The sequence below is a fragment of the Poecilia reticulata genome, chromosome 5 (assembly GCF_904066995.2).
Source record: "Poecilia reticulata chromosome 5, P_reticulata-male-v2, whole genome shotgun sequence".
NCBI classification, from domain to species: Eukaryota; Metazoa; Chordata; class Actinopteri; order Cyprinodontiformes; family Poeciliidae; genus Poecilia; species Poecilia reticulata.
Window position 1 is genome coordinate 15231127 of NC_088834.1, and position 15739 is coordinate 15246865.

Sequence of the window (15739 nt, forward strand, 5' to 3'; positions counted from 1 at the left end):
GTATGTTAAAAGTAATGGTAATAATGTTATATTCCTTTATTTTAAAAATCTTTATCTCAGCAACGCAGGGTTTACGAATAATTTCTTCTTGGAACACTAAGTAAAGGTCTAAAGAGATGCACAGGCTTCCTCCCAGTCTCAGTTGCTGCTAGGTTAAGTATGGAGAGCCCTAATCCTCTCCTCCCTGCCTGAGATTTTCCAGTCAAAGGCTGTTAATGGTGCCATGAACTCATTCTAAGACCAGAGGGGATAAAGCCTTTATGGCTGTACCCCCAGACTGTGCCTTGATACTCTTGATACTAGCAGCTGAAGACACATTTGTTCAGATTGGCTTTCAATCTGTTTTATTTTATTTAATATCACATGTGTTCTGTTTTATCTCTCCTTTTGATTTATCTTCTGTGTTTTTATATCTTATATTTTGTAAAGCACTTTGTGTAAAGATGCTGTATAAATAAAGTTTACTGACTTACTTATTTACGATCTGGGGTTTCAGTTAATAATTGTTTTGGCATTACATCGGATAGGGTAACACCACTGGTGATGGAGAGATGTAGAGGACATCTGAGATCATGTATCTGGAGAAGGATAAGTGACCCTAAAAGGAGGGCTGTTCCTCCCTGACCGCCAGAGATTTCAGTATAAAACAGAAGCTCCCAGTTCACTCTGAAGTTCAGGACTGACTGGCTTCCAGAAAAGGTGAGTCTTCGATCATACTTTTGAAGTTATTTGTGCTTTAAATTTATTTTACATATGCAAACTCTTGATAGTCTCATGAGTTTGAGTTTTTTCCTTATATGCATTCTAACCTTTCTTAGTATCCACACACCAAGTGCATCACTGAAAAACAAACAAGGTAAATTCCAAACATTCCATGTCAAAATGCCAGAAAAAGCTAAAGCCAAGTACTTTTAAAAGGAATGATGTTTTGGTTTTACTTGTTTTTACAGTGAAACCATGAGTGGGGATTCGGAGATGGAGTGTTTTGGCCCAGCGGCCGTATACCTCCGAAAACCAGAAAGGGAGAGAATTGAGGCTCAGAACACTCCCTTTGATGCCAAAACAGCATACTTTGTAACAGAGCCTGCTGAGATGTATTTGAAGGGTAAACTAGTGAAGAAGGAGGGTGGCAAAGCCACGGTAGAAGTTAAAGGTGGAAAGGTAGGTGGACATCTAAGTACACATGATGGAACATGATAGATCTTTCTGTTCGATGTTTATTGGAAACTAGAACTTTACTCACATGCTCTGCTGTTTTGTTGTAGAGCATCACTGTAAAGGAGGATGAAATCTTTCCAATGAACCCACCAAAATTCGACAAGATTGAGGACATGGCCATGATGACCCACCTCAGTGAGCCCTCTGTGCTGTATAACCTCAAAGAGCGATATGCAGCATGGATGATCTACGTAAGTCCATTTTATGAATTGAGCTAAATATTTGTAGCCCTTTTTGTTATACCCCTAGCAGTTCATAACTTAATCCTTATTGGGGCAAAAGATACTTATTGCTCATGTTATTTCAAACAGATTTCATGCGACTACTTAATCATTTCAATTGGTTAACAAGGAGAAGCTTATGGACCAACTTAGAGATGTTAACTTGGGCATCCATTTAAATTTGTTTGACGTCTCACTGTCTTACACAGACCTACTCCGGGTTGTTCTGCGTCACTGTGAACCCCTACAAGTGGCTGCCAGTGTACGATGCAATGGTTGTTGCAGGATACAGAGGAAAGAAGAGAATTGAGGCTCCTCCCCACATCTTCTCCATCTCTGATAACGCCTATCAGTTCATGCTCCAAGGTATCTGTCATCTTTTTATCTCCACTCTGTCCAAAATTGGGATTGTATGGACAAACTCAACTTTTAAGAACTTTACTTCCTTAAGGCAACAGTATATGATACTGTAATTTAATATTGAGTTGTATGGCTTTGCATTTTTCCAACAGACCGTGAGAATCAGTCAATCCTGATTACGTAAGTGCCACATATTATCAGATATAAGGTATTACTGACATTAATTGCATCAGTACTTCTCTAATTAAGCTGTGTATCTTCAAACCAGTGGAGAATCTGGTGCAGGAAAGACTGTGAACACCAAACGTGTCATCCAGTACTTTGCGACAATCGCAGTAGCTGGTGGAAAGAAGTCGGAGCCAATTCCTGGAAAAATGCAGGTGAGCAGGAAAAGTCTTGTATATATATCTCATACCGCTGAAGACATGAATGACAGAATACAAATATGTTTTTTGTAACTTTGTTTAAAGGGATCGCTGGAAGATCAAATCATTGCAGCCAACCCCCTGCTGGAGGCCTATGGTAATGCCAAGACAGTGAGAAATGACAACTCATCTCGCTTTGTAAGTCTCCAAATTTTTCCCAGCTTAAGAAGGTTTTCTTTTAAACTAGTGCAAGAATGTAATGTCTGCTTGCTCTTTTAAAAAGCTAATATGATTGCTAATATTTTAGTTTTGGACGGCATGCAGTTTGCTGTAAGTGCATAGTATGATCCACATCACATATCAATCTGATTTAAATAAATTTTAAGGTGTGTATATATGTATATATATAAAACCAACACTAATGCCTCTGTGCTTATTTAGGGTAAATTCATCAGAATCCATTTTGGAACAACTGGAAAGCTGGCTTCAGCTGATATCGAAACATGTACGTGTTTTAGATTTCAAAACCTGCCATAAGATTTTATAAAAGGACAAACTGTAAAACCATTTCTGTCTTGTTCTCAGATCTGCTGGAGAAATCTCGTGTGACATTCCAGCTGTCTGCTGAGAGAAGTTATCACATCTTCTACCAGCTCGCAACAGGCCACAAACCTGAGCTAATCGGTAAGAAATATCGCCTCACAGTATGCAAAGTAATGATTCACTAGAGTCTGGATACTAAAATAGAAGAGTTTTTTTTTCAGAGGGTCTCCTCATCACCACCAACCCATATGACTTTCCCATGATAAGTCAGGGAGAAATCACTGTCAAGAGTATCAATGACATTGAAGAATTCATCGCCACTGATGTGAGTAAAATGTGATTAGAAGCACCATTTCTGGAGTGGCTGACACCACACTCGGCAAACAAGCTTGTTTAAATCTAAAGTATGACAAATTAATGATAGATCTATGTTTTTGTATACCAACTCTTCAGACTGCCATCGACATCCTGGGTTTCACTGCAGAAGAGAAAGCTAACATTTACAAGCTAACAGGAGCTGTGATGCATCATGGAAACATGAAGTTCAAGCAGAAGCAGCGGGAAGAGCAGGCTGAACCTGATGGCACTGAGGGTAAGAAGCCTGAATCATGAAAACATTAATATAATAAAAATAATTTGGTCCCACTGTTTTTTTGAGGAAATGTTAAAAGAACTGTGAAGCAAATCAGAAAATGTTGCATTTCATCTAAGTCTTATTGCATTCTTAAAACAGCGTAAGATCCCCACTTGCTCTGGTGGCCTTGTAAAAGAAAAGAAATATAAAATCACATGCCAGATAAATGGATTTCATAATAGTGTTGTAATTTGCAATGTTGTAATTGCTCTTGTATTTATGTTTTTATCAGTGGCCGATAAAATCGCTTACCTCATGGGCCTGAACTCTGCTGACATGCTCAAAGCTTTGTGTTACCCCCGAGTGAAGGTTGGAAATGAAATGGTGGTCAAAGGTCAAACTGTGCCACAGGTAACAGACAATTTGAGTTTATGAGGTTAAATTGATTGACAGAATTTTTTTAAACTACAGCATGTCTTTCCATCTTCAGGTCAACAATGCAGTGAGTGCTCTCTGCAAGTCTGTCTATGAGAAGATGTTCTTGTGGATGGTCGTCAGAATCAACGAGATGTTGGACACCAAGCAGCCAAGGAACTACTTCATCGGTGTCTTGGACATCGCTGGTTTTGAAATCTTTGATGTCAGTAATATTGGGATTAACCTTTAAATCAGTGAACCAGCATGGTAAACATCTAACAGAGTCTGTCTTCCAACAGTTCAACAGCTTGGAACAGCTGTGCATCAACTTCACCAATGAAAAACTGCAACAGTTCTTCAACCATCACATGTTCGTCCTGGAGCAAGAAGAGTACAAGAAGGAGGGAATTGAATGGGAGTTCATTGACTTTGGCATGGACTTGGCTGCGTGCATTGAGCTCATTGAGAAGGTCAGCAACAAGCTCAGACACATACTGACCAACACAGGGAATCATTTAGATGCCTCAAGATATCTTGATTTTAATTGCATGTTTCCATCCTGACAGCCTCTAGGCATCTTCTCCATCCTTGAGGAGGAGTGTATTGTTCCCAAGGCAACAGACATGACCTTCAAGAGCAAACTGTATGACCAACATGTGGGAAAAAGTGCTCCCTTCCAGAAACCAAAACCGGCCAAAGGCAAAGCTGAGGCTCATTTCTCTCTGGTGCACTATGCTGGCACTGTGGACTACAATGTTGTTGGCTGGTTAGACAAGAACAAGGATCCTCTGAATGACTCTGTGGTCCAGCTTTACCAGAAGTCCTCATCGAAGCTGCTGACTCACCTCTATGCTTCCCACTCAGGAGCAGATGGTACCATTTATATGTTTACAGTGTTGCATGTTATATCTCATGTTTAGAACTCATGAATCTGGTTTAATCTGCATCGTTTTGGACACAAATAGTCTGTCTCTTTACTTACACCTGTGTATTTTTATTTTTTTTGCAGATGCCAAAGGGGGGAAGAAGGGTGGAGGCAAAAAGAAGGGAGGCTCCTTCCAAACTGTTTCAGCTCTCTTCAGGGTATATTTAAATTTTTGAATTATAACATAATGCATTGTATTTAATGAACATGTAAGCTGTTCATTCTTAGTCCTTCTATAGGCCTTCCCTTAGCTACTCTAAAGTGCATCATTCATAATGTAGATTTAAGATAATCAGTCCACAAAGTACGAATCCTCTTTGATGTAGAACAAGCAACAGTATGTAAAACTGGATATTTATGTATTCCCTGTAGTTCTATAAGTGTCTTTAATCCTTTTTCTTTTGTTTTGTTTTGTTTTGTTTTTCCTGAAGTGTATGTAGTCGTAGACATTTACAAAGTGTGAAACTTCAAAAACCTCCTGGGTAAAGTTTGCCTGTAAAAGGTGCAGCATAAAACCTTTTCAAAATCAAAATATGTTTCCTCTAGGTTGTTTTGCCTCTATTTGTGTACCATTCTTTGCTAAATGGTCCAATTCCTTTCTGTTGTGTGAACAATTTCCTTTTGTGTTATGGGCTACAATTATGTCACGGTTCTATAAAATAGCTACCAGTGTGACTGTGAAGGTTCCCAGTTTGGAAGAAATTTAAATATTGTTTGTTTGTCCTTCTATAGGAAAACCTTGGAAAGTTGATGACCAACTTGAGGAGCACCCATCCACATTTTGTGCGCTGTCTCATTCCTAATGAATCCAAAACCCCAGGTCAGTCTCCAAGACGGTAACTCTTCAAGACTATAGATGCAAATTTGATAAGTATACATCGGCAAAATGTTTACTCCAATTTTGAGCACACTTTTTGTCCAGCCGTTTTGATCATTTATGGGGATAGATGATCATAGAAATGGAAAAATATCTATTTAATTTAATTTTTTATAAACTTATAAACATGTGACATGAATTGTCACTAGAAGTCCAAAGTTTGAAACAATGATTTTGTGACATTGACAACGTGCGCCTGGACCAGATAAAGATGAGTAAAGAAATTTTAGATGAACTCTGTTTCCAATGGTTGTGGTTCTGATTCTGTTTGGGCCAGGTGATTCTCATGACCCCATGGTTAAGTTACACAGTAATTACCATTCATGTGTTGTTGTTATTTCAGGTCTGATGGAAAACTTCTTGGTCATCCACCAGCTGAGGTGTAACGGCGTGCTGGAGGGTATCAGGATCTGCAGGAAAGGTTTCCCCAGCAGGATCCTTTATGGTGACTTCAAGCAGAGGTGCAGTTATCTGTACTTATTCATCTACCATAATTTGCTCAACTGTGTTGTTAATCGGATTAATGTGACCTTTTGCAGGTACAAAGTACTGAACGCTAGTGTTATTCCTGAAGGCCAATTCATTGACAACAAGAAGGCCTCTGAGAAACTCCTAGGATCCATCAACATTGACCACACTCAGTATAGGTTTGGCCACACCAAGGTAAATCAACAGATTTAAGAAAAATCAAAATTGAACGCTGAATAAAATGTTAATCTAATGCCCTTTTACCCGTCAGGTGTTCTTTAAGGCTGGACTGCTGGGTACACTGGAGGAGATGAGGGATGAGAAACTGGCTGAACTGGTCACAATGACCCAGGCTCTCTGCAGAGGCTACGTGATGAGGCGGGAATTCGTAAAGATGATGGAAAGAAGGTAGATTTGCCTAAGCTGGATAAAAATACAGTACCGCTAAAAGCAACTAAACATTTCACTGTGTACAACTTGTATTTTTCTTTAAAGGACTTTTTAGTTCAATGTTTTCTGTTAGAAAAGGTTTTGCCATGTTTAGATGTTTTCATAGCACTTTTGTTTAATCTCTATTAAACTTGACTTTTTGTTTATATTGGGTTTTTTCTAGATTAGGATTAGGGTTTTGGTCATTTGTAAAGCATTTCAGTCATCTGTTGTTTTGATGGAGCAGTGAAAAGGTTTGCTTACATTTTACAAGACCGAGCATAAGAACATTTATCTGCTTTATTCTCCAAGGGAAGCCATTTACTCCATCCAGTACAACATCCGTTCATTCATGAACGTCAAGACTTGGCCATGGATGAAGCTGTACTTCAAGATCAAACCTCTGCTGAAGAGTGCAGAGACGGAGAAGGAGATGGCCCAAATGAAAGAAGACTTTACCAAGACCAAAGAGGATCTGGTAAAGGCTTTGGCTAAGAAGAAAGAACTGGAGGAGAAGATGGTTTCTCTCCTTCAGGAGAAGAACGACCTGCAGCTGCAGATCCAGTCGGTATGTATAAGACCAGAGCAATTTACTGTTTGACAATGCTAGGTCGCTAACATTGACAATATCTAGGAGGGTGAAACCCTGGCTGATGCGGAGGAAAGGTGTGAGGGGCTCATCAAAGCAAAAATCCAGCTTGAAGCCAAACTCAAAGAGACCAACGAGAGACTGGAGGATGAGGAAGAGATCAATGCTGAGCTGACAGCAAAGAAGAGAAAACTCGAGGACGAATGCTCTGAGTTGAAGAAGGACATCGATGACCTGGAGCTGACTCTGGCCAAAGTGGAAAAGGAGAAACATGCCACTGAAAACAAGGTTTGAGTTTATGAATCACATTCCTGTTAAATGCAATTTGACCAAATTACTAAAGCAATTTATTTGTCAATGCAGGTTAAAAACCTGGTTGAGGAAATGACTTCTCAAGATGAGACCATTGCTAAGCTGTCAAAGGAGAAAAAAGCCCTCCAGGAGGCCCATCAGCAGATCCTGGACGACCTGCAGGCAGAGGAAGACAAAGTCAACACTCTGACCAAAGCCAAGACAAAACTGGAGCAGCAAGTGGACGATGTAAGCATAATTGTTTTGTTTGAGTCAGCAACAGTTCTGTTTTTTAAATACATGTGATCACTGACTTCTGATTCTCTCTTTGCACCAGCTTGAAGGTTCCCTGGAGCAGGAAAAAAAGCTCCGTATGGATCTTGAGCGAGCCAAAAGGAAGCTGGAAGGAGATCTGAAACTGGCTCAGGAAACCATAATGGATCTGGAGAATGACAAGCAGCAGTCTGAAGAGAAGATAAAGAAGTGGGTAAAAATGAAAAGACAAGTCAAATATAAATTTATGTTAGCAGTTGAACGTATGTGGAGGATAAATGGATTTCCTGCAGTAAAAGTAAAAATTTTTTGTAAAGGAGGGACTTTGAAATAAGCCAACTTCTCAACAAGATAGAGGATGAACAGACCATCGGTTCTCAGCTTCAGAAGAAAATCAAGGAACTACAGGTAAGATGTAAATAGTTTGAGGACTTTGTGGTCATTTGCTATTATTGCTTACAACATGAAGCATATTGTGCATTTTCTCTCAAAACTAATGACTGCTAAAACTGTTGCCATTCAAACAAGATACTTTAGAAAATTAGATTACTATACTGTCAAATTTTTACTACGTCAGACATTTAGCAATTAAAATGCTAGATTTTCTTGATATTAGTTTTGATGACTCAAACTCCATTTTTGCATTACAGGCTCGTATTGAGGAGCTAGAAGAGGAGATTGAGGCTGAGCGAGCTGCTCGCGCCAAAGTGGAGAAGCAGAGGGCCGATCTCTCCAGGGAACTTGAGGAGATCAGTGAGAGGCTTGAGGAAGCTGGAGGTGCCACATCTGTTCAGATCGAGATGAACAAGAAGCGTGAGGCTGAGTTTCAGAAGCTGCGCCGTGACCTTGAAGAGGCCACCCTGCAGCATGAGGCCACAGCCGCATCTCTCCGTAAGAAGCAGGCCGACAGCGTGGCGGAGCTGGGAGAGCAGATCGATAACCTCCAGAGAGTCAAACAGAAGCTGGAGAAAGAGAAAAGTGAATACAAGATGGAGATCGATGACCTCTCAAGCAACATGGAGGCCACTGCAAAAGCAAAGGTGAAATTGATTATTTATTTTTCAGAACTAAAAGTTGATGAACATTAAAGTACCTGTAACCTTGATTGTTCTGGATGTCCTCTAGGCTAACATGGAGAAGATGTGCCGCTCTCTTGAGGATCAATTGAGTGAGCTGAAGACCAAGAATGACGAGCATATCCGTCAACTTAATGAAATTAATTCTCATAAAGCTAAACTGTTGTCTGAGAATGGTGAGTGAGGAATACTTAAAGTCAAATTCTTAGAAACACAAGGGACATTGTACATCCATCCAGTCATCCACTGCCTCTACCCACTTTCATTCTGCTTGTTTCATTCAGGTGAAATCAGTCGTCAGTTGGAGGAAAAAGAGTCTCTTGTTTCCCAGCTTACTAGAGGAAAACAGGCCTTTATGCATCAAATCGAGGAGCTCAAAAGACACCTAGAAGAAGAAGTTAAGGTAATAAAACTTCCTTTGTTTTTTTTGTTTTTTTTTAAATTAATGTGTCAAGAATAACAAACATTGCATTTTCTATGTTGACCCATTTTAGGCCAAGAATGCTCTGGCTCATGCGGTCCAGTCGTCTCGTCATGACTGTGATCTGCTCAGAGAGCAGTATGAAGAGGAGCAGGAGGCCAAAGCCGAGTTGCAGCGCGCTATGTCCAAGGCTAACAGCGAGGTGGCTCAGTGGAGAACCAAGTACGAGACTGATGCCATTCAGCGCACTGAGGAGTTGGAAGAGGCCAAGTAAGTCTAACTTTTACTCTTATGGTGATGATTTGAAATTACAAAGGATTTCAGGTTTTTTAAATCAAACATACTCTCTGCAGGAAGAAGCTCGCCCAGCGACTTCAGGATGCAGAGGAGTCCATTGAGGCTGTGAATGCAAAATGCGCCTCTCTGGAAAAGACCAAGCAGAGGCTGCAGGGTGAGGTGGAGGACCTGATGATCGACGTGGAGAGAGCTAATGCTCTGGCTGCAAATCTTGACAAGAAGCAGAGGAACTTTGACAAGGTTTTGTTGTTGTCATTTCAGTCCTGTTCTTACTGAGGGACACAAAGTCAACATGGGCAACAAATATTTGACCTGCTTGTGTTTTCAGGTCCTTGCAGAGTGGAAGCAGAAGTATGAGGAGAGCCAGGCCGAGCTGGAAGGAGCTCAAAAGGAAGCTCGTTCTTTGAACACAGAGATGTTCAAAATGAAAAACTCTTATGAAGAAGCTCTGGACCATTTGGAGACTCTGAAGAGGGAGAACAAGAACCTGCAGCGTAAGACAAAAAACATGCATGTGTCTGGCAAGACTGAAAAGCCACAGTAATAGCTCTAAGCTTAGTTGATAATTGATAGAGTTATGTATTTTATCTTTTTGTGTTTTGATCCATCAACAGAGGAAATAAGTGATTTGACCGAACATATTAGTGAAACAGGAAAGACCATTCATGAGTTGGAGAAGGGCAAGAAAACAGCAGAGAGTGAGAAAGTAGAAATCCAAACAGCCCTGGAAGAAGCTGAGGTAATTGAAATAACATGTTTGTAAAGAGCAGTAAAAATGAGGAACTCTTCAACTGCATAATTTACCTTTCCGTTCAGGCCACCCTGGAGCATGAGGAATCCAAGATTCTCCGCGTCCAGCTGGAGCTTACCCAAGTCAAGAGTGAAATTGACAGAAAACTTGCAGAAAAGGATGAAGAGATCGAGCAGATCAAGAGGAACAGCCAGAGGGTGATGGAGTCCATGCAGAGTACTCTGGATGCTGAGGTCAGGAGCAGGAACGACGCCCTGAGAATCAAGAAGAAGATGGAGGGAGACCTCAATGAGATGGAGATACAGCTGAGCCACGCCAACCGGCAGGCGGCAGAAGCCCAGAAGCAGCTGAGAAACGTTCAGGGACAGCTTAAGGTACTGCAGTTCACTTAATAGAGAAGGTTGTCTTCAAATTTTAATGAAGACAGCTGTATTGTTATTGTGTTTGTGATTTTTAAGGATGCACAACTGCACCTTGACGAGGCTGTCCGAGCACAAGATGACATGAGAGAGCAGGTTGCGATAGTGGAGCGCAGAAACACCCTGATGGTTGCTGAGATCGAGGAGCTCAGAGCTGCTCTGGAGCAAACGGAGAGAAGTCGCAAAGTGGCTGAACAGGAGCTGGTGGATGCTAGTGAGCGTGTTACACTGCTGCACTCTCAGGTATTTATCTAAAAAGCTTCTAATCTGTGACATCTGGTCTCTTTGGCTGAACTTTTACATATCTGAGCTACGCAGGATGCTATTTACAAGTTCAGCTGCATGTTTATGATTGTTTTGTTTGTGAAAGGATAAATGAGGACAAATAAACTGAACCTGCTTACTTTTGTGTTATTTCAGAATACCAGCCTCATCAACACCAAGAAGAAGCTGGAGGCCGACTTTGTCCAGGTCCAAGGTGAGGTGGAAGATGCCATTCAGGAGGCAAGAAATGCCGAAGAGAAGGCCAAGAAGGCCATCACTGATGTGAGTCCTCTAGTTTTATATCATTGCATTGATTAGTGATGGAATTTAGCTATTACCGACACCTAGTGGCAAATTCGTAAACTGCAGCCACATGTCTTCATCTTTGTAGTAGGAGCCAACTAAAGACATCAGATTCACTTCATATGTATCATGAAATTATTCATGCTGACTGTAGATAATCATCATTCTTTGGTAATGTTCGATTTTTTCTGAGGGCTGAAGAAAGCAAGTTTATATTTTAAAAACTCTGAAGCTCAACTGTACAACTCTATAATTGTGACAGAACAGGTTAAGAATAGAGTAGAACGAATCTGATATATGATCAAATCCCTCAATAAAGAACAGATACATTTATAGCATTGCTGCATTAGATGTGCTGCAACGGGATTTATTTCAAGTGAAGGGTAGAAGTCAGTTTTTGTACATTTCTACGTCATTGCATTAGTTCAATTAAATTGAATTCTTCATGAAATGTGTATCTTCTGTGTCTTGTAATTGCTTCAGGAGGTCCTGCAGTCACAGCTAAACTTAAATTGAGTAAATCTGCATTTCTGCCAAACCTGTCTAAAAATCTCTAAATTTTCAATGCGTATCATTTACAGGCAGCCATGATGGCTGAAGAGCTGAAGAAGGAGCAGGACACCAGTGCTCATTTGGAGAGGATGAAGAAGAACCTGGAGGTCACGGTGAAGGACCTGCAGCACCGTCTGGAGGAGGCCGAGAATCTGGCTCTGAAGGGAGGCAAGAAGCAGCTCCAGAAACTGGAGGCTAGAGTACGTTTATTACATAATATTAGATTTTGTTTTGCTTTATTGTGCCTCTGCTGGTGATGCATATGTAGATTATTTTCTCAGTGAAATGTGAAAATAACATCTCACGGATTTATTGTTTTCTTCTGGGAAGGTCCGTGAGCTGGAAGGGGAGGTTGAGGCTGAGCAGAGACGCGGAGCTGAAGCCATCAAAGGCGTCCGCAAGTATGAACGCAGAGTGAAGGAGCTCACCTACCAGGTAAGATTAAACTATTTTTGCTTTTCTGACATGCCTAGAAATGCATTCTAACTGGCAAACAACATAAATTCTGCTTTATGTGAAAATTGCAGCTTGGTTTTTTTTTTTTTCTGCTGAACAGACATGCAGAACACGTTTAGGACCCATAGGGGGCATGAGTCACAATTATTATGTTTTTGGCTGCCAGAGTGCTTAAGGAGGTCACAACTAAAAGTAAACACACTGATGTCATCTGTACAGATTTAGAGTTTGGTGTTTCATTTGTTTGAACTTTCAAAAACCTTCCTGAAAGTCTGGATAAATATCGAAAAATTAATTAAAACTGGGTTTAGAAAATGTGTGAAATTGCAGACCCTAGTGTTTATTCTATTATCTATGAGAAAATATAAAATAAAGATAGAGATAAAGTGTTATTTGATGGATGGATGTATGTGTAGATAATGTTCATTTAACTCACTTTAATATGTCACAACTTGGGCTCACCGTTTAAAACATTAAACATAACCAGCATTTGTCCTCCTTCATTTTCACTTTCTTATAGACCACTTTAAATCAGGGTATCAACTTTAAACTGTGGTTCTTGAACTGAGGGATGTTCTAACTTGATTCTGCCAAACAAAGCACTAAAACACCTTTTTATATCTATAAACAGAATAAAGGTATCACAAATATTCAACTGTGTTTTGATTAGTATAGACTTTTCAATCAAAATGATCTTAATAGAGTTCAGATACCAAAAATGAATCTGAAGATGTTCAGCATTGTTTTAAAACTTGTGGAAAAACATGAGTATTGCATGAATATGTTGAGCAATTTTATTTTCTTAAATGTGTACAGTGTTACTAAAAAAAGTATGAAAAAGTTGAAAAATCATGAAACCATGTTTCTGCTTCTCAGAATGATCAGTTTAGACAAACTCTGGCAAAAAAATAGAGTAGAATTAATCCTATTTATTTATTTGTACATACACATATTGTCGTTCTTGTTGGTCTTTGTTTGTTTAATAAGATAAATGAAGGATTAAGTGTTCTTTGAATCAGTTTTAGACTTATTTTTTTGACACAACAAGCAGTGATTAAGCGAACAGACTCTGCTGTGCACTGCTCCTAGACTGAGGAGGACAAGAAGAACATCGCCCGTCTTCAGGATCTGGTGGACAAGCTGCAGCTCAAAGTGAAATCCTACAAGCGTCAATCTGAGGACGCTGTGAGTGCGAAGTATTCGACACATGTGAAATAAATAGGTGTTACACCAACAACACCCTAACTCAACATGTGTTAACACCAGACTACTGACAGGATAATGAAAAATGATCCAGAGAGCAAACCGGAGACACTATTTGAGAGTCTGACTTTGTGCTTTCCAGGAGGAGCAGGCCAACGCTCACCTGTCCAGGTACAGGAAGGTCCAGCATGAGCTGGAGGAGGCCCAGGAGCGAGCCGACATCGCCGAGTCCCAGGTCAACAAGCTGCGGGCCAAGAGCCGCGAAATGGGCAGGGTATGATGATCTTCAGCTGCATTTCATCTTCACTTTAACTATAATGACTTCAGCATTTCCGATCCTCTAATACGTTACTGCTTCTTGTTGATTTAAAGGGAAAGGAGGCTGAAGAGTGAACATGAAACCGATTGAAACCCAAGTCAAGAAATCATAAAATATGATGTTTTTTTCTGATGTGTCAATTGTGAAAAAGAAATAAACGAGCAAGCAATAACATCGTTTGTGTGGTGGTCTTTTTACTTTAAGGTAATGTAAAAGCAGCTCCTATGTGTGTTGTCACAAAAAAAATTATTTGAATAATTCAGGTATCCACTAATGTGTAAAGGTAAAACAAATGTTTTCACTTCAAAGTCAACTGGTCACTTATTCAGCAATTGGCTTTTTTGCCATTTCAAATAAAATTATGCTAACAGACAACTTAAAATCACACATAATAGAGGAAGCTTTTGTATGATTAGATATAAAAAAAACACAAAATATTCATTTGAAATGGACTCATTTGACTCCACGAAATACATTATAAAAAATGTCTTCATAACTAATTGGTGCACTTCTGAAAAACAGGAACGCACAGAAATCAGAATAACTTAAATCTATGTTTAAAAAATCCTAAATACAGGCTGAATACATTTATCTTACAAGGAAACCTGGTGGTCAAGCCTCACCTGTTATCACATAAAAAGTCCTCGAGCTTACACTAACTGCAAATCTCCACCTTGTGGCGATAATTTTACGGCCGGTCTAAGTAAGCTTACAGCTTTTATATGTGCTTCAAAGCATATGTTGCACCCTGTCAAGTTCCCAGTCTAAAAATAGACCCATTAGACACCCAAGACTCCCTGAAGCCCGTGTGCATGCCCAGGCTGACGCTTTGATGTCCTTAAAGACAGAGGTTAAGAAATCAGTGTGCATCAGTGCCAGATAATGGTTTATTCTTCATTTAAAACAAACCATGCAAATATGAGAGCTAATCACAGCTAACAAATACAACGAATGAGAGTTTGTGTTGGGAAAGACAATTTTGTAATACTTGTAACTCAGATAAAGCAGCTGAATTTCACAGCTCAGACACGATTGTTTTCAACGAGCCTGAGATATTATGGGGCTACTCATTCATACCAGCCACTGACACATCTGTACAATACCTTGATTGTTTGTACAATATGCATTTAGTACATCTAGTTTAATTATCGATTTGATTTGGGTGCAGGCTGTCATTGCTGATTTTCTCACCTGGCAGCCCAGATTCAGACGAAACACCTTTAGACTGGAGGGGTCAAGCTGCATTAATGGAGCTTAGCAGAAATCACAGAAAATTAAAAATGTTGCTCTTATGCTGTTCATAAAACAGGACACACACAGACAGTAGACACATACACATCAAACTATAAATTAGTCTATTTTTAATTACAAACAAATCTACATTTTAACTTTGAAAGAGCTCAATATGATTTTTAAATGTATTATTCTTAAACTTTTAGAGCAAGTTTGTAAGTGGGCTATTTTCTAATGAACGTATTTACAAATTTGAAATTGAGATTCATCCGCTATGTGAGAAATCATAGTAGATGATTGTATTTTTATTCACATTTTACTACATTGCAGCATGTAAAATATATATATATATATATATATATATATTAGTCCCTTCTGAAATATCAGTAAATGTAATCTGTTGGAAATACAACAAAACTTGACTTGGTGAACCACTTTCTGCAGGTTTCCTTGTTGTGTTTTACCTCTGTAGTAATAATGACCTCCTTTAGGGTTGGAAGACCTCACTACCATCAATCTAATCAGATTCTCTACCAGTTAAATGTTGGGACTTTGAGCCACTTCAACATGTTCACCTTAAATTTAAATTGGCCAGGGGTATTAATAATTTTGGGCTTGATTATACAATTAATATATATAAAATCTCCCTCAACAAACTGAAGGACCTTGAATTAGAGTTAAGGTTAACCCGAACCCTACCCCTAATTTTAAGGCTGCAATAGCTTTTAAACCCAAAAATGAATTTTAAATACAGAGTATTTAATGTTTTCAGTCAATAAAAGCCATTTTAATGTGCAAAATGAGAATCAAATCCTCCTCCCAACATTTATAAGACAGACAACTAAGGATGCTTGTGTTTTATATCAAAGGCTGTTCCACAAAAAGCCATGAGGGA

General features: G+C 39.5%; 1 protein-coding gene across 1 annotated transcript; it reads left to right on the plus strand.

Moving 5' to 3' along the window:
• Positions 1-578: 578 nt before the first annotated feature.
• LOC103464625 (myosin heavy chain, fast skeletal muscle-like) lies at positions 579-13785 on the plus strand. Its single transcript, XM_081607111.1, has 41 exons — positions 579-699; positions 819-856; positions 951-1161; positions 1266-1409; positions 1649-1805; positions 1952-1979; positions 2068-2179; positions 2270-2362; positions 2606-2669; positions 2750-2848; positions 2929-3032; positions 3161-3299; positions 3574-3692; positions 3772-3921; positions 3998-4168; positions 4265-4571; positions 4708-4781; positions 5356-5443; positions 5844-5961; positions 6040-6163; positions 6240-6376; positions 6710-6965; positions 7032-7274; positions 7350-7526; positions 7615-7760; positions 7868-7958; positions 8201-8590; positions 8676-8802; positions 8911-9029; positions 9121-9317; positions 9401-9584; positions 9673-9838; positions 9959-10083; positions 10161-10469; positions 10554-10757; positions 10935-11060; positions 11663-11833; positions 11964-12068; positions 13179-13274; positions 13435-13566; positions 13665-13785. The coding sequence occupies exons 3-41, from the start codon at positions 958-960 to the stop codon at positions 13683-13685; spliced, it is 5817 nt and encodes a 1938-aa protein (XP_081463237.1). The 5' UTR covers positions 579-699; positions 819-856; positions 951-957; the 3' UTR covers positions 13686-13785.
• Positions 13786-15739: the final 1954 nt, after the last annotated feature.

Coding starts and splice junctions, on each gene's coding strand:
- LOC103464625 (XM_081607111.1), top strand. CDS start 958: ATGAGTGGGGATTCGGAGATGGAGTGTTTTGGCCCAGCGGCCGTATAC. Junction 9,030..9,120: donor ACCTAGAAGAAGAAGTTAAG/GTAATAAAACTT, acceptor GACCCATTTTAG/GCCAAGAATGCTCTGGCTCA. Junction 11,834..11,963: donor TCCAGAAACTGGAGGCTAGA/GTACGTTTATTA, acceptor TCTTCTGGGAAG/GTCCGTGAGCTGGAAGGGGA.